Raw genomic sequence first — 19,049 nt, 5'->3', positions numbered from 1 at the left:
GGGTCACTTTCATAACTGAACAGGCCTTAGAATCTTACCTCCTGGCAGTACAGTAGATCTTCATAAAATCTTTATCTTAACATCTAGCAACTGCTTCAGAAGATGCATCTATTTCGGTAACTCTGGAAAAATTGATGACTTGCACACTTTGCTGGAAGGATACAGTATGTTCAAGAGTGAAGAAATACTGTAGCCAAGAAACATCCATTGCATACATGGTGGGAACACTACGTGGCAAAGTTAATGGAGGACAGCAGTGCTCCTTTTGTCTTAATACTGCAATTTATTCTTGACTTTAACGTATCTGTAAAGTCTGCAAATACAGGTTTACAAAATGCAACATGTAACTTAGGATACATAATACAGTTAACAAATATGAGTTCATTTGCAAACAGTGCTTTTCTTTAAAAAATGGTTTGATCAAAACTAGCTCCCGGCAAAAGTAAATGCAGTACACATACACTCCACTGCCTACTGAGAACCAGCTTCAGTAGAGTAGCAGCTTACTCAAGGTAAAAATTAAAGCACTCATTGACTTTTTGTAGCAGAGTGGGCAAGATTTTATGATTAAAAAAATTAACTGAACTGCTCGTAGAAAAGAACATGCAGCTCAGTGCAGCACCATGCAAATGAATTACTGCCAAGGACATAATTGATGTAACAGTGCTGCCCCTGGATCTCAACACTGCATCTGACAGTCCTGCTAGTGCTGCCATACTGTGAATTAAAACAGAAGCAGCCAGGAGGTTGTGTACTGATGCAGTTGAGGCAAATCCCTGAGCTGCGGCTACCTGCATCCTTGAACTTTGGCAGGCTCAGGAGAGATCCAGCCATTATCTCTGCAGAGTGAGCAACCGCTGGAAACAGACACAACAAAAACCCATGCAATTTAGTTAACAATAAGGCAATTGGAGTTATCTACCCCAGCAGCTCAAACTTAAAATGTTACATTCCTCAGCACGGCTCCTGCGCAGCAGCTCTTTGTGGAGGATGTAGAGAATGCCTGGGATGCAGTACTGTAACATGTACCACCAGAGCATGTTCTAAATGCAGAAGAAAGTTCTCCAAAGGTGTGAACAACACTTAGCAAAGCCAGGACATAGCCAAAGGAAACATGGTTCCGTATCAAAATGCTAGTGGCTTTAAGAGTGAGGGTTTCATGGGAGTTCAAAATCACTACAGCATGAAGCACTGAAATTGTGCTTACTTGGATGATAATTATTGAAATGTGCAGGCACTAGTTTCAAGTACTTGGTAGTGAAGACTACAAAGCAGTCGGTCCCAGATGCACATCACTATAATAGAACAGCTGACCTTGATTTCATTTCCTGTTGCCACATGACATGCTTACTTACATGTCCCTTTCTTCTTCAGCAAAAGGACTCACAGGCCAAGAAAGCAAACAAGCTGGAAACAAACTGGAAATTCTGCGGTTCCATCAAATTAGTTTGACAGAGTTAACTAAATTTGCACTAACAGAATGACCCCATTCACAATGGGTGGAAATATTTAGGGAAGGGGGCAGTACAAGCTGTGCCTTGGAGGAATGGAATGGAAGTATGGAGAACAGGAAGACCGATGTGTGAAAGGCAGGTGAAGAACCAAGACTAATTCCACAATACTGTATTGGTCCAAATGTTACTTTTTAATATCTAAAAGTAAAAAAATATGCTCCACCCACCCCCTCCCCATATTTACATAATCAGTTGCAATTACACTGAAAGAAGGGGTACAGAGAATGCATTTCCATCCAGTCTGTTTTGAAATGCATTTTACAGCTGAAAACTTCTTTATTGCTTAGGATCATCCACGCCAAGTCCCTGCATGTCCTCGACACTGCCATGTCAAGGAATCCAAAATGTCTATAAAGTCTCATGGGAGTATTAGTAGCATAAGAAGCTTTCTCCAAGAATGGGGTAGTTGCTGTATATATGGCACAAAGATTTATGTGGCACAGAGAAGCACTTAAGGAGTGCAGGGTGTATTTACTGTTGATATTTCAGAACAGAGAAAACATTCTGGAAAGTTTGTTTTTAAACAAGCCCAGAATCCTAGGAGCTGACAATTGATAACCCTCACTTAAAAACAAAAGGGACTGATGTATCAACATGTATTTGCTGTGCCAATATTGAACCAAAGCTCTGCTACAATTCGGGACGATACTTGCTAGGATCTCAAGTTCCTGAACTGGTAGGTGCGCAGCCAAATGAAAAAATCCTTTTGAAGGGATGCAGCAAAGAGCCTGGCATACCAAAATATAAACAGGATGTGCTGCATGGGAGCATTCAAGTCTGCGATGTAATCCCAGTACTTCTATTACAGTCTTCACAAATACGTTGCTGTCAGTACAATTTGAAAACTGTCCAATGGAAAAGATGAATCCAGAATTAGTCATCTATAGTGGGTAACCAAAAGGCCTGAAAGAAGAAACAAAATCAGTGTGATTCTAGTATGTCTGCCAATTTTCTAATTACAAAGAACTGTTCAATATAAATTGAGAGTTTATACTTCCTGCTTACATAGTCCATGTGCATTTTGAAGTGCACTCTTCTGTAAGTATGTTAAGGGGACAGGAGTGCACACAAAAGCCTCACAGCATCGTATGCACACACAGGGTCCCTGACCTTCCCCTGCAGGGGGCTTGAATGCAAGTATATTTCTCTGCAATCAACTCTGCTTTGACAAGGTCCTCATCCCTACAAAAAGCTGTACTCACTTTCAAACACCCATAAGGAGTGCCCATTTGTCCGAAGCATGCACATATTCAATTTGGCTGGGGTTCTGTAGAAACATATTGGCTCCTTACCATATTGGAGCATGCACTGGCAAAGGTCATAAATCTTGGGTTGAACTGTAAACAGGTAATAGGGCCTGTGTGCTTCCCATCTAGCACTGCTACTTTCATTCCAGTCTCTCCATTCCAGACGTGGATCTTCCCATCCTCTGATCCTGTAAATTGGATTATGCAATATTAGTATGAAGCACCAACAGGAGACCAATTAATTAAGTAACCCAACTGATTTTCAACTGATGGCACAGCTAATATATACAAAACAGCCAGATACACCCCAGAAGGGCAGAAATCTTTTCAGGCCATAGGCTGCATTGGAAGTGACACTGAAATTACTTTTCAAACTTGGTGTTCCCCAGTTACATAAAGGAGTGAGGCTCTCTTACCAATCATTATAAACTGAGAGTCTGGGGTGAATGAAGCTTCCAGTGTAACAGCTTTTGTGTTGTTAAATCCCTGCAAAGAAAAAGGAAAAGTGAGTTTGGAGGCAAGAAAAGCAAGTCAATGCCTCATGCTAAGAAGCAAGAATCCACTAGAGTCCAGAAGATGATACACATGAAATCCTTTAGTTACCTGGGTTAGAAAGAGTGATTGAAGATTTTGGGAAGTAAATGGCAATTACGCAGAAACTGTAAATATTTGAAGTATACTTGAAATTAAAGGGATATTAATAAAAGAAACTGATGTGCTGACAATCTAATCCTGCCAGACCTAGAGAACTACTGGGCCCTAATGAACTACTGCAGTAAAAAAGTTTGGCTCAGCATAACCTGTGTCACACAGAAGCAGCATGTGCAACACCTTGGGCTGATAAGAGAATGAGGAAGGTCTTGTCTGGTGGCTTGGCGAATGATGAAGCCACTAAATGAGAGAAGCTAAGATGACATTACAGGAGAAAACTGGGTAAACAAAGTGGGTGGGAAAAATTGAGATCAATATAAAAACTTATAAAGGACAGGAGTAGGGTAGGCTTACTTTGTCTCTCAAAGGATAGAGAAAGGACCATGAGATCCATTGATATTGATGGCCACTGTTAATTATGAACTACTATGGAACTTAGAATAATCACGTCTTAAGTAGATGAACAAGAGGACTGTAGGAGGACGTTGCAATGCAATACCAAGTACTGTTATGTAAAGAATTCATGCTTTATCTGTTTTCTTTATCTATTACACTTGCATTGGGTAGTCTGCTTAATAAATTACTGTTTCAGTTGCACTATTGACTCACTTGTCACTCTTATTGGTTTAAGCCTTGTCTGCTGGGCTGCGATACTGAACCCTGATTTCCACCAAACAGTAATAGGTTTATGGAAGAAGCGCCTGATAGTGCCTCCTAAAAATATCTGTAGCATAAGCATTTAGACAGAATGATTGTTGAAAGATGAACAGCTGAGAAATCTTTAAAACAATACTAGTGGATCTGTGCAATACCATATTTTTTTGCTCTATAAGACACACCCGACCATAAGACGCACCTAGTTTTTAGAGAAGAAAAACAAGAAAAGCCAGCAAGAGACACGCTCGCTCGGCACGGCTCTTTAAAGATAGAGTGGCTCTTGCTGGCTTTTTCGGGAAGTAGAAAAAGGGACTGATGGACTCCCCTCTGTCCCTTCTCCCACCTCCCTGAAAACCAGGGCAAGCTGCGCAGCTATCTCTGAAGCCAGCACAGCAAGAGGAAGAGCTGCGCAGCGCCTCTTGTTGTGCTGCCTTCCCAGCAAAGCAGGATTAGGGACGGAAGGGGCTCCGTAAGGGCTCCCTTCTGTACCTCCTCCCGCTTCGCTGGAAAGGCAGCACAACAGGTGCTGCGCAGCTCTCCCTCTTGCTGTGCTGGCTTCAGAGATAGCCGCGCAGCCTGCATTCGCTCCATAAGATGCACACACATTTCCCTTTACTTTTTAGGAGGAAAAAAGTGTGTCTTATGGAGCGAAAAATACAGTACATTTCACCTATAACTAAGGAAGTTTAAGACAGAGAGCACCCCAGAAAGTAAGGAAAGCAGCCTCACCGCAAATGTATGAAGAACAGCTCCTTTAAAGGCATCTATGAGTCGTATGAACCCTCCATTGGTTGATATAAGAACAAGTTTACCATCACTGCTGAACTTCAAACCAGTCCACTCACAGGTTCGGTCATACTGCATCTTAAAGGTAGCAAATGGACCCTTCAAGAAAGAAAACCAAATGAGGGCATATAGCGGAACCATCTCAATCATTCTATTTATGAAAGTTAACATGAACTTGCACAAACACAGTCATACAGAATTATTTTTGTTGTGAGAAGACTGAAGGGAGCCAGTGAGCATCTCTTGGTCACTGGGACGCTGGAAAAGAATGCTGGTCTAGATAGACCCTGATCAGATACGGCATTCTTCCAACATGAATGAAAACTCAGGACCACTTAACAAAAATTACGTTTTACTTTAATAGATCTAGAGTATGACTATAGTTTTCTAGAGTTAAATGCATTATATCTGAATCACAGGAATTCTGCCCGTTACAGACATGTTTATAGAGATCTCTTGGGAATGTTTACAATCTCAAATGCACCTGAACATTACATACCTTATCAAATGAGCGAAGATCATAAAGCTTCACCATTTCGGAATTGACCCCAGCTGCAAAAATCAGCCCCTCTGGATCAAATGAACACACAGGCTTCCCTTGAGGATGCATCAAGCCCTATAATTTGGGAAATTAAAATAAATTACTCCACATAAAACAAAATGTGTTATTTCTATTACTGTTAAATCACAATACAAGCAAGAATGCATATACATTACACATTATTTAATAATAATAACATAATAATAATAGAATTTATGCCCACTATATTTCTAAACCAGAATACTGAGTTGGAATGATTAAATGTGAATCATTAACAAAGATGAATCACTAACAGGTATGCATGTAGTTTCCTAACTTCTGTGGCAAGCAATGCCAGCATATAAATATAAAACTATGTATTAACAATTATATCACAATATCTAGTATTGCTCTATCACAACACTGTTAAGAGATTATTTAAAATTTCCATGGTTCAACATATAATTGAAAAACCTTAGTTGTGAATTATGTTTTCTATATGATTACAGCCAAACCCACATTTTCATTGGTGCCACAGATACCTGTAAAACTCCATTCAATATATATGGGTGGCATTACTTGAGTCTAAGCTCCGTGAAGAACCAAGGAAAGTTAGTATTTATAGGTAATGTCCCTTGGCATAATCTTATGAGAAACATATTATAAATTACACCATTTTTCTGGACATCATAAACAATAGCTAAATTACAGTTTACTTGGTTTTTTGACAACTCTGTACCTGACTGTCAGGGAACTGCCATCAGAACAGGGGCGGGAAACAAGAGGGGCAGTTGTGTTACAGGGAGCCTCCAAAAATCTTGCGAAGCAGTTCTTCCAGTGATGAGGAAAACCCCACCTCCAGTGGGGAAGAGGTGAAAGGACCAGAGGATGCTGGTGGGAGCCTCAGCACCACGTCTGGCAAAGCCGGCCAGGAGGGAAGCACGCCCCCTCTGTTGCCCACCCTGCGCAGAAGTCTAAAGCGCAAAGAGGGACGGAAAAGGCTGGCTTTTATGCTGGAGGAGGTCCAGGAAACAGGCACTCCCAGATTCTGCTAGCGATTGAGGCAGACATGAACTTTGGGTATCTGCACTGTAAATAGTTTGCACCAAAATAAAACCTGTAAAAGACTGGTCGGAGTCCTGCCTGCTTACTCGTGAGCAGCCACCCTTGCCATCTGACACTGACCCTTAGGTGTTCCAATGAATACAATTTAGTTAAGACATATTCATTTTGTTTAAAGGTAAAGGTAAAAGTAAAGGGACCCCTGACCGTTAGGTCCAGCTACAAAAGATAAGCTACAGTTGGATCTAAGAAGAATTGATGGTGTTCATATAGGGAGTCCTAAGATCTTTGTTTAAAATTTATTTAATTATAGTTCTGATTTTACTCCTCCCCAAAGCTCAGCCTCAAATAATAATTGCGCTAAAGCCTTGGCAGAGAAAACACTCAAAATAGGAACTATTTGCTTTTGAATCTGAACAGATGTTTTGACAGCAGATATCTGAAATTTCCCAGTTAACGTTTCACCAAGAAAAAGGTCGCAGGTATCTAAATGCCTGTTTGTGTTTACACATTTGGCCATCAAGCAGCCATTTACATTTTTGGGATATTTAAGCAAACATAACCTAAGAGTGCTTGATTACTTCCTACAGTGATTCAAATTTAGACAATGTTAGTTAAGCCTACAGTGGTACCTCGGGTTACATACGCTTCAGGTTACACACTGCACTAAGCCTGAAATAGTGCTTCAGGTTAAGAACTTTGCTTCAGGATAAGAACAGAAATCGGGCTCTGGTGGCGCGGTGGCAGTGGCAGGAGGCCCTATTAGCTAAAGTGGTACTTCAGATTAAGAACAGTTTCAGGTTAAGTACGGACCTCCGGAACGAATTAAGTACTTAACCTGAGGTAGCACTGTATCTTATTTCATGATAACAATGCTAGGTTATTGGCATAAAGCAGAGCTGAAATCTTTCATTCCACCAAAGCAGACATTTCTGCAACAATGTTGTTTATGCAAAAAATTAAAAGTGGGACCAAACTATAGCTCTCCTTTACCCGTTTTTATCGAAACTGCTTATATTAAAACATCATTAATGCATACTCTTAATTGCAGGGGAGTGTTCTAATGCAGAGTCTGTACAAGTCACAGTAACCTTTTGTCAATATTAGTACTGGCGAATTTGTGTGCCACAGCTGGTCCTTATTTACTAAATCAAAGGCTAAGATATCAATCAAAGTTACAAATTAATGTTTATTTGTGTCCTTGATATATTTAGAAATCAAATAATGTAACAGATATCCAATCAGATTCCAGTGCTTCCTACATCTACCTTGCTCTTCATCAATAGAATAATTCTCTTCATCCCAGAGTTGCAGCTTTTGAGGAAGAAACTGGATACATACCCAAAGGCTGAATATTTGCGATAATTGTGTGGGTAACAACCATGCATAAGGTTTAAAAATGTCACTAAGAACTGTGTGCATGGATGGAGAATGTTCTTTGGGACCACAACACATGGGGAGGTGAACATTTCCCTCCCCAGTTGTGATTCCAATGCTGAACCACCACAAATTCTGGCAATTAGTATTAGAGAAAAGGCTCAAACTGATGCACAGAACAGATTTATAGGCTTGTAATTCCTTTGGTAACACACCATCTTTTAGTGGAATTGAATACTATGCTCTACAGTCTATTCTACATTCTGAAGCAGCCCTCCAGTGCACCTTATGGCGACTACCCATTAACCAATACTCAATACCTGGCAATTTGGAGATCGAAGATCCCAAAGTCTGATGGTCTTATCAAGCGACCCAGAAATAAAGGTATCATCCACTGGAGACATGGACAGAGCAACAACTCTGAAGGTGAGATAAAAATAAATGACACAAAACTATGTTTTCATCTTTCATTCTTGCCAATTTAAACAAGATTAAAATTCAACAAAATGCACCGTTATTCCTGCTTCTTTACCAGCAAAATTACGAGTGCACTACTCATCTTACCTTTTGCTATGTCCTGGGAAGTATCTGATGTATTTATTGTCGTGCAGAGAGAGGTATCTGATTGTATCTACAAGAAATCAACAAGGCAAACAATATTATACAGCAACCCTGCATCACCTGGCCAGTAATAACAGTTTGTTTATTTCAATAGAGACAGTTATTTTTCGTGAAACACAGTTACTGTGTGGGTTAAAATTGAAGCCATGAAGTACAGTCTTCTGGCATAGCCTCAGAAAAATAGTACAGTACTTTCTGTCTAAAAATATAACCATTTCTCTACCTGCAGTTTGTTTAACTTTTAGCTGTGTTAAGAATTTAGCAGTCATGTAAACCTTATCCAAGTGCCAACCACCTCAGCTCAACAACTGCAGTTAAAATGAGAATTCTGGGATACTGAACTCTGAAAACTACTTCTGGATAAAAAGAAACGAACAGAAGTAAACAAGTAAAAGACAACTAAATAGCAATACTTAAATATGTATATAAACACGAATAGAACATTGAGATTGATCACTTGCATTATATTTGCAGTATTTCTCAATCAGTATTTTCAACATACTTTTTTGGTTTGTACTCCAGTTACAGTTAAGTTATACAGCAGATAAAACTAATCTTGTAAAATTATTTCTCAGTCTTTACTCAACGTTATATTTATAAATGTTGATGTAAATAAGTCAGCTTCTTCAAAAGACAAACTATAGTGGGAGAGCAAATAAGATGAGAATTTCAACTCCCAAGTGGAAAGTAAGGATGCAGAACCCACACATTTTGCAGCCTTTTAATCGCATGAAAAATAATGTGCTTAAGTATTTTCCAGTGAAACTGATAAGAACATGCAGAGGGACGTAGCCACATTTTGAAGAACAATTTTGCAAGCCAAAAATGAATGCCCAGGACAGACATGCTAGTCTGAAGAGCCAACTCTCTACCATGCACACTGCAATGCAGGTTTTTTAAATTCCTGAATCTATTGTTTAAACACACACACATTTGAGAGAGACTGGTGGTCTTTAAGTAGCAACAGTTACCTGGCACCAAACGAACGCAGGGAGGAAGCGCCTTGTTTTAGCAGATAAAGCTCTGTCCCAGGCAAGGCAGTGGCCTGTACAGTTATCTCCTGTACCGGGTGGTATCATAGACCCTCAAACTGTACAAACTACTACCTCAGCCTGGAATCAGGCAGGTAGAATTAGGCTTGAAAACAGAGACATTCTTCATAGAGGAGTACATCAGCAGAGCTGGTTCAAGCAGAAATTCAGAAACACCTAAATATTAATTCAAATACACAAATTGTGGCAAGCCTCCTGCAGGAAAGGACCTTGACTTGCCTGCCTCTTCCAAGAACATGTCCATACTGTATGAGTTCTTGAAATGCTTCGGACATTCAAGATAGATACCTTTTGAAGCACTTATCAGTGATGCAAGGTAGAAAAAATTTCTAATGTTTTCCCCCCATTTGTAAAAATCCATTATTTCATAAAATTCATTAGTTACACATAAAACAGTCAAACTCTGCAGTTTCAAAGTTGTGATTAACATTTTGTAGATCACTATCCCTCAGAAGTGTGCATGAATATGTAATAAATATAAACATATTTTTGTGTGTTTGTTTTCCTTTAAATTTCAAACCCTGAGTTGTAGCCAAGCCTAGTAATACTCAAAGTAGACCAATTGAAATTATTAAACCTAGGTCAGTGTCAACTATTCCATACTACTGGCAGAAGTCAGAACAATGACTCCCACTAAAGCAATGGGACCCCACCCAAAGCTGCTCTGGGGGGGGCGGGAGAACACTAAGAACAGCATGTCGTGGGAGAAGAGGGGAGTTCATTCCATAAGACAAGCAGAAAACGCTAGTGCTGGCAGAACAACATCCTTCATACGACAATGAATTCCTCCCCTGTTAGTAATGTCCATTAAGTTCAACAGGTCTACTCTGAAAAGGACTAGTATTGGACACAGCCCTATGTAAGGAAGTGTATGTTGCCAAGCTGTTATATCTCGAAAAGTATTTTCAAGTAAAGCTTTGGCTTGAATACAACATTACAGCTTCAATGGCTAAGTTCGCATGCAACCCTGGTAGTGCTATGCAGATGAGCCTCAACTAGCCCAAACATGATTCACCTAATCCCCACTTCTTATTTTTACTAAAACAATCAATTATGTAAAATCAGACTCAATTGATTTAGGGTTTGGAAATTATTTATTTTTAATTTATTTGTTTATATCCCATCTTTCTTCCAAGGATCTTAAGGTACATATAGTTCTCCCCTGAACTCCCATTTTATCATCCCATCGACTTGTGAGGTAAGTTAAAGTGAGAGGCAGTAACTAGTCTAAGGGCACCCACTGAGCTTTAAGACAGAGTGGGGTTTGTACTTTGGTTTCTCAGGCCCTAGTCCAACACTCTAACCAGTGCACCGTGCTGGTTCTGGAAAACCCATATCACTGCATAATTTAACACTGCCAACCATGGCTGAGGACTGTTTCATAATCAAGGAATGTACACACATTTTGTTTTTTAAAAAGAAAAGTTAAGGAGCCATATCATAATTCTGTACACCCAGCAAGAGAAGGATGTGGTTAATTACTGCTGTGGTATCACCTCTATGCAGAGGCCAGAAAGACTGGCCAGTTCTGAAAATATTCTGAATTTTAAGCTTTAGATTAAAAAACCTCAAGATATTATTCATAATACTTTTATTACCCTCTATGAATGCCTACAATTCTTCTCAGATAATTTTTAGAATATTAATGCCTTGATAATAAACTTGACTATTCTTTAAAGGACACCAAATATCTTAACATCTTACTCTCAGGTTATAACTGCTGAATTTGACAAAAGTTTTATTATTTTACTCAAGATGTTACTACATTGAGCCAAAATAGATATGAGTATAAAATAATTCCTTGTACTTACAGCTTAAAAAGGATAATTTTAGAAGCTTGTCCTACAAAGGGCGGAAAACCTCCACCCTGCGGGCACAGGACCCAATATGGCAAGCAAGGCTGCTTTCCTCAAACATGCCTGCCCACCCCACACCTGATGGCATATATATGAAGACAGGTGTGGGACAGGTAAGGATGCAGCTACAAAATAACAACTGGGAGCTTAAATCAGCACCACCATCAAGCTTTACTAGAATTAGTTGCACTAAGGCAGGCTTCAACCTCGGCCCTCCAGATGTTTTTGGCCTACAACTCCCACGATCCCTAGCTAGCAGGACCAGTGATCAGGGATGCTGGGAATTGTAGTTGCAAAACATCTGGACAGACAAGGTTGAGGAAGCCTGCACTAAGGGGTTCCCCACTGAGCCCAGCTTTGTCCATTTGCAGGTGCAGTGTTAAATCAAGTCATACTCACAAATGGACTTTAAAGGTGCTCACTGGAACTGCCAATAATTGGAGGGTGGCCCACAGGGGTATGTGGGCGAGGGAATGAAGCTGGCCAACAGGGGGGTGGGGAAATAAATTTCTCACCACTTCCAGAGGATGAAAAGCAAGCTAGAAAACTTGTTCAGTGTTTTAATCAAGCATGGTTTGTTCAAATGCTTAAATGTCAACTTAAGGAGACAACATTATCAAGTTAAAAGTCAGAAATTAATGATAACCCACTAGATAAACGGTAGATGAGAAGCAGAAACTGCTCATCTGTATTAGAGTATGAACAGAGATATTGAATGGATGGAACAAGCCAGGTTTCGAGATGAGAGAGCTGTTGTGAGAGGAGCATGTCAATAGTTGAGGAAAGGGTTGCACTGGTAGGATTGGGGTATAAATTCAATAAATATCAACTGAAGGTGGGAACTGCAGAATCTGCAGAGCAAGCACAACAACAGAAGTGAGGAGAGTAGTTTGGGGAAATGGATGCGACTGAAAAAGAAGCAGGAAAAGTGGGAAGGATAGAATGAGTAGGGGAAAAAATCAAAGCCCATATTCATAAATCTCTTTCAGGTTCATGTTTCTGCTCAAGACAAGCTCAAATACTAAAAAATGTACATCTGATGTGACCAACAGAACCCAGTCTGATAAAGATAATCAACATCGTTAACCACATAGAGTCATGTCAAATGAACTGTAATGTTTTTTAGGAATGAATTTATGAATTTACAGACCCCAATATATATTCCTAAGTAAACATAACGCATTTACGGTTGGGGAAAACAAGAAATGAGGACAAGTTCTAAGGCTGCAATTGTAACCTCACATACCTGGATGTAAGTCACACTGAACTCAATAGGACTTACCTCTAAGTAGACATGGTTAAAATTGCATAAGCCAGTAGCAAAGTTAAGAGACACCTGCATACATGTTTAGCTTGCATCAAATCAATGGTTCAGGCTTTCATTTCACCCTGATTAAAAGTTCAGTCAAGAATTGACTAAGGTATCTCTTTAAAATAATAATTTAGAGATTAAACATTAAGAGCAGGAAAATATTCATTTACCTTCTAAAAGCTTGAATGAATAAACCACTCAATGTAGTCAAGCCCAATCTTTTGCTCAAGTATTTATTATCTATCCCTGCCAAAAAGCAGGTAGATATCAGAGACAATGAATAGATCACTTACCATCTATTTTATTGGAACTGTACACCACAGTGTTGGCAGCATGCGTGTATCTGATGAGATCCACTCCATACTTTTTACTGTATAGTGTTCTCTTAGGTCTGCCAGGAAGAAATACAAGAACGATTATACTTGTTCCAACATACAAGAACTCCACTTAGCCATATCAAAACCTTTAAAAAAGCAATTGAACACCTTCACTCAAAGAAGACAACTGCCATTTTAAGACACTGTTTCTGTCACCTTTGATTACCACAAAATGAACTGTGACTAACAAATGATTTTTTTTTTTACACGCTAGTGTATGCCATTAAATAAAGAGATTGTGGGGCTAGAAACAGTTCCAATGAATATCTGGTCAGATTCAAAACAAGCTCACTTCAAACCATGGTGTCTGAAGCTGGTTTGTTAAACCACTCAGAGTTTATAATAAATCCTGGCCCAGATGACACAACAAGCAAAGATTCAGAGAAAAGTGAAACCAGATGCAGTCAAAAGCTTCCTTCTGGCTACACAGAGGTAGGGGAGAGGCGGTGGCAGTGGATAAGCCTTATTTCAGCTCCTTGGTATCATGTTAAATCATGGGTTAGCATGATGTGCAGACACAACCCAAATCCGAGCCCTAGATCTAATCTTCCACTACAGTAAGAAATTCCCTCACATCTGTCAAATCTTGTAACATACGCAAAAGGACTTTGCTCTTTACTTTACACATAGCCAGGCAGAAGTAGCACAACAAGTCAGCACTTATTTTGCCTGGCCCAGAGCTCAGCACGATATAGAAGACCTCTCCTATAACACATGGAGAAAACATGGGGGAGGGGAAGGTTCAGAGGAAGTCATAAACATGTTTGGCTACTGAGTCATGCCAGTATTTCTGAATCTTTACCCAGGAAATTTAAAAGCAATCATTGTAGCTTGCTGCAAGAAGAGATTTGTTATCTGTCTCATCATAAAAACTATATATTGGCCAGGAGCTTATGAACTTTATGGATGAGTCAATTTTGAACTTGGGCCTTCCGCATCAAAACCCAGTCTAGATACTGCATCTCATAGGCTAAGTCACTTTGAATGTACCAGTAAACTATAGTTTAGTATTATAGGAATGAGCCATGGGATACACCAGGAAGGGGTGGTCAGAAGCATCTACAGTCGTACCTTGGTTTTCGAACGGAATCCGTTCCAGAAGTCCATTCGACGTCCGAAAATGTTAGAAAACCAAGACACAGCTTTGGATTGGCTGCAGGAACTTCCCGCACTCAATTGGAAGCCACAGAAGACGTTTGGGTTCCAAATAACTCACTTCGGGGTTTGCGCAGTTTGGGAGCCAAAACATTCAAGTTGCAAGGTGTTCGACAACCAAAGTATGACTGTATTTTTAATTTTAATTACGATTCCTCCTTGTCCGCACTCCAGGATCTCTGGTTTGATTCAACTGATTCATGTAAGAATTATAAACCATGGCTAGAGAGTTTAATCGGAGTCCCAACTTTGGACATAATTGTAGTTAGTTTAAAATTGAAAGCAGAAGCTTTCAAGCTCATCCTTCTCACAGCAAAAGGAATGTTGGGAATGCATAAGCCCAGGTTTGTGATTTGCTCCTGTAACACTAAACCATGGCCTATAGCGGTAGATTATAGTATTTAAGCAATAAACACAAATACTTTTTATTTTCAAACTTATTGATACTGTAACATAGGTAGGGGAATGAAAATTATGTTCTTGCTAAGTGAAAGGGTGTTACATACACTTCAGGTTACAGACTCTGCTAACCCAGAAATAGTACCTCGGGTTAAGAACTTTGCTTCAGGATGAGAACAGAAATCATGCTCCGGCGGCACGATGGCAGCAGGAGGCCCCATTAGCTAAAGTGGTACTTCAGGTTAAGAACAGTTTCAGGTTAAGAACGGACCTCCGGAACAAATTAAGTACTTAACCCGAGGTACCACTATACTGTGCCACTTCTATAACATCTAGCACTCAAAAATTCATTGCGCTCTGGTATGTTATGTCCTCTTCAAACTGACAGAAGCATTAGGTGAATGTGGGGCACTTAATTACAATTCGTCTATCTGTGGTCAGAGTGAGAATCAACAGAGTAGAAGAACAAATATAAAAAGAGCATGTAAACTGTGATTCAACAACAGGTGGCAAAATCCCCTTTTTGTTTATTATTTATTTAAACAATTTATATACTGCTTAACTATAACCACCTCTAAGCAGTGTACAAGAAATATAATACACAAAAAGGAATTTTTTGATGGAACTATAAAATTGGTCGGAACTATAAAAATACTTCAATTAAAATGTCTTCAGTAGTTCAACAGGGAAGGGGGCTGTCTGACCTCAGCTGGAAAGGAGTTCCATAAAATTGAGCCCACAAAGAAGTGAGAAGGTAAGGAACTCTTTTTGGCTTGATACACACTCCCCTTGGGGAAAGGGAGGGAACAAACTGTATGTGTCACCAATGCCAGCATGCAAGATCATAGGACTGCTTTCATGATAGTCAATTATTAAAAAGGCATTTATTTGGTCTAAGAACTGCCTTAAACAAGGAGAAAATAAAGCTTGCAGCTACACAACAACACATAGTCTGATTACATGTGAGTGTGCTTTTCATTGATGTCTCATTTCATAAGCTCTGGACACTCTTGCTAGGGGCAACCAATTTAACAAGTAAATGATTTTCCTTTGAAATTTAAAAAATTGCTTTAAACCTAAATCAGACAGATGCAAAAATAATATGGGTTTCAATAGAAGAAACTTTTTTTTTAATAGAAAAGATAGCTTCATTCTTGGCAAAGATTTCACTATCCTCAAGGTTGACTGCAAAAGATTATTTGATGCTCTCAGAATGAAAACAGAAACCATGATTCCTATTCAGCAGTAGAATGAATTGGAACTGCCCCCCCCCCGCTAATATTCTAAACTTTGCCCGGATAGGGTCAGCTAATGGAGTTAAGTACTTTAAAATACATGGAAAAGAGCAGACTCTTCAAAAGGGGAAGAAGTAGAGTTTGGATTTGATATCCCGGCTTTCACTCCCTTTAAGGAGTCTCAAAGCGGCTAACATTCTCCTTTCCCTTCCTCCCCCACAACAAACACTCTGTGAGGTGAGTGGGGCTGAGAGACTTCAAAGAAGTGTGACTGCCCAAGGTCACCCAGCAGCTGCATGTGGAGGAGCGGAGACACGAACCCCCCAGATTATGAGACTACTGCTCTTAACCACTACACCACACGGCAGAGCTGCAAATATGGGAACTCTGTCTACAAAAGACAAGAGTATAAATCATGGAGTAGAACTGATGACAGATTATACTATTACAGAATTATACTATACAGAAATACTATTAATACAATTATTTTGAAAAACCCTGTCTCACTGAATTTTAATAATTTATTATTATGTGTCTTTAAAAGTATTGGAAATTTTGTTTCCCTTCTTGATTCTTCAAGGTATCTAGCAGCTAATGTGAAAACAATCCTAACACAGCTGCACATTACTGATCAAAGATATACATAGAAAAACTGGAAGGTCACAGTCCAAAATGCCTAAAAATGCAACATAAATCAACATTTTACATTTGTAATGGTATCAGCAGTACCAAAGATGTGATAACACAGCTGCAAGGTGAAAATAAAAAATGACAGCTGGCACCCGGCACCCTTCCCCCTAACTCTCACTCGCACACAACCCAAATGTGATGTGGCCTAGGGTCTTCCATACCCATGTCATCCCTTTCCCTGTGTGGAGACTATGCACAACTTCAGTTCCCAACATCTGGTGTGTGCACATGAGGAGCACACACAAGTTGTGTGCTGGGACCACATGGATTAAATATGCAAAATGAATGTGTCTAACACCCAACCCATCCCCCAACAAAGTGAAGCAAGCTAGATACAGCAGAAAACCTCTTTGCCCCGCCTCCACGATACCACTGGTGGTTGGCTGTCAACAGAAGACAACCTCTGGCAGAGTCCCCAACCTCTGGCAGAAAAAAACCTCCCTTATAATCTACCCTCTAGCAGAGGCATACCTAGGGTCCCTTGTGCTCTTGAGCTGTATCCCCCGCCCCCATCAAATCTGAGCAGCAGGTGAGGTTGCCTGGACAGGAGGAACATGTCTCCTTGGGGCTGAATGGGGCAGCTGCACTGTTTTCTGCCTGGTAGCTGCTCTGAGGACGCTTTCCGTCCCCTCCTGCACCTGTAGCAGCAACAACCTTTCCTGAGATCCCATCAGCTGGCAAGGCAGGACCTGGCACTCCAAGTATAACAGGAGGATTCTGCCTGATGGGTGAATTTTGTGCCCCTAGCAAGGGCAAATGTCGCCAACCCCTAGGTACACCTCTACCCCACAGAAGCACAGATTTGGAAGTGGGGTAGGAACTACTTTATTAGTGTACCAGACTTTTAGTAGGCGAGCTGAAGAAAATTCTGTTATAGGTGTGATGCTGAAAATATCACATTCACTAGGATTTGGTAATCATTCACATTGTCTCAATGTTTTGGTCTCACATATAAAAACAAGGAAGAGGGTCAAAGAAAGGTGCTTTCTGTATCGACTTTAACAAGACACTGAGTGAGAAGGAAAGAAAACTGAACATAAACCTTTATAAATGCATTTTATTTAATTGAAACCTACTAACAGAAGCAGCAAATTGCATTTGCAAGAATACTTATAATCACCAAATCATTTAGTAGGGCAACACAAATGGAGTCGTGCCTGACCCGATTGCCGGTATAATTTCATCTTCATTTTCTCACAATGATAAAAATGAAAGGGCAGCTACTTAGCAGTCTATCTATTCTACAGCATTATATCTGGTGCTGCTGACGGGACAATTAGACTCACTTCATGTTCCTCTGCTGAAACAACCATATTCCAACTGAGGTACTGTTTTTATACATCACGCCTTTCTCCACTCAGCCCCAGTATACCTACATCCCTAACACATCCATGTGCTAAAGATCCCACAATAATGCTATCTTCTTGAAGTCACCATCAACACAGAGATTTTCTCCTAAACCCCTAGGACCAAGCACACTGCTTATTTGCATAGATAAATACAAAGGTTAGGGAGCACAAGTGTCAACATAGGCAGGGAGGGGAACCCAATCATAGAACTGTAGTGTTGGAAGGGACATAGGGATCATTTAGTCCAACCCCCTGCAATGCAGGAATAAGCAGCTGCCACATACCAGGATCAACCTTGGCGTTATCAGCACCAGGCTCTAAGCAATCTAGGCTGACAAACCAAAGGGGGGGGGGCTTTAGCTGATTCCTTTAAGATGTACAACTTGCTTTTCTCTAAGGCAGGAAACACCACCAATCCTTATAGAGCACTTGCACTTTCCCAAGAATATTAGAAGATAAGACAGGCCCTACTCACAGATTTCACAGTGTGAAGAGGCGGCGGGATACAAATGGGGGGGGGGCTATGCCCTCGGTTCCTCCCTCCTTGGAAGTCGGGGCATCCCACCAACCCCGAGGCGCTTCTTGTCCTTCAGCCGGTCCTGCCAACAACACACCCACACCGGTCCCCATCCTCAGATGCCGAGAACCGGTTTATTTTTAATGTTCTAAATTTCTCTCTTCAAGCCCCCCCCCCACCGCTCCACTGAATTCACGTGCGAGAGGTCTGAAGGGCCTCCTCCCGGCTTCAGAGAGGGTCTCGCTCTCTCTGCTCCCCCTCCCCCGGCTGACCAGGCCTGCCCGCCCCCTCCCAGTACACTCACTTGCCCTCCTGGCAGTCGTAGAGCACGATGGAGTCGTCGTCGCTGCTGGAGATGACGGTCTCGCCGTTGGGGCTGAAGTCGAAGCAGTTGATCTTGTCCGAGTTCTCGCGGAACACTTTGGCCACGCGGAAGCTCCGCAGCACGTTGTCCGTCAGCTTCATGCCGCCGCCGGCGGGAGAGGAGGAGGGAGGGAGGGAGGGAGGGAGCCGGCGGGGCCTGCGCGCCGAAGAGGGCGCGGGGAAAGCGGGAAGCGCCTTGCCTGGCGGTGGAGGGAGAGGAGGAAGCCGCGGGGAGGGGACGCTGGTGGGGCGGAGAAGCTGGTCGACTGCGCCCTCAGGCGGGCTCGAGTCAAGCTGCGGGCGGCAGGA

General features: G+C 41.1%; 1 protein-coding gene across 2 annotated transcripts; it reads right to left on the bottom strand.

Annotated features, from left to right (window-relative positions):
- Window positions 1-263: 263 nt before the first annotated feature.
- WDR82 (WD repeat domain 82) lies at window positions 264-18,976 on the bottom strand. 2 transcript variants are annotated; one of them, XM_081900375.1, is made up of 9 exons: window positions 18,682-18,976; window positions 12,949-13,046; window positions 8,379-8,445; window positions 8,132-8,234; window positions 5,355-5,471; window positions 4,799-4,954; window positions 3,178-3,247; window positions 2,807-2,949; window positions 264-2,417 (listed from the first exon to the last, which is right to left on the bottom strand). In XM_081900375.1, the coding sequence occupies exons 1-9, from the start codon at window positions 18,840-18,842 to the stop codon at window positions 2,388-2,390; spliced, it is 945 nt and encodes a 314-aa protein (XP_081756501.1). In that variant the 5' UTR covers window positions 18,843-18,976; the 3' UTR covers window positions 264-2,387. The 2 variants fall into 2 exon arrangements, with proteins under 2 accessions (XP_081756501.1, XP_081756502.1); XM_081900376.1 differs by having other exon boundaries at window positions 8,135-8,234; window positions 18,682-18,974.
- Window positions 18,977-19,049: the final 73 nt, after the last annotated feature.

Source organism: Podarcis melisellensis (genome assembly GCF_964234715.1).
Source record: "Podarcis melisellensis genome assembly, chromosome: 2".
NCBI classification, from domain to species: Eukaryota; Metazoa; Chordata; class Lepidosauria; order Squamata; family Lacertidae; genus Podarcis; species Podarcis melisellensis.
Note: the sequence above shows the minus strand (reverse complement) of the source record. Positions and strands in the feature narration are given on the sequence as shown.

Coding starts and splice junctions, on each gene's coding strand:
- WDR82 (XM_081900375.1), bottom strand. CDS start 18,842: ATGAAGCTGACGGACAACGTGCTGCGGAGCTTCCGCGTGGCCAAAGTG. Junction 8,446..12,948: donor CAGTTCCAATAAAATAGATG/GTAAGTGATCTA, acceptor GATTTCTTGTAG/ATACAATCAGATACCTCTCT. Junction 2,418..2,806: donor CCAGTGCATGCTCCAATATG/GTAAGGAGCCAA, acceptor TTCTTCTTTCAG/GCCTTTTGGTTACCCACTAT.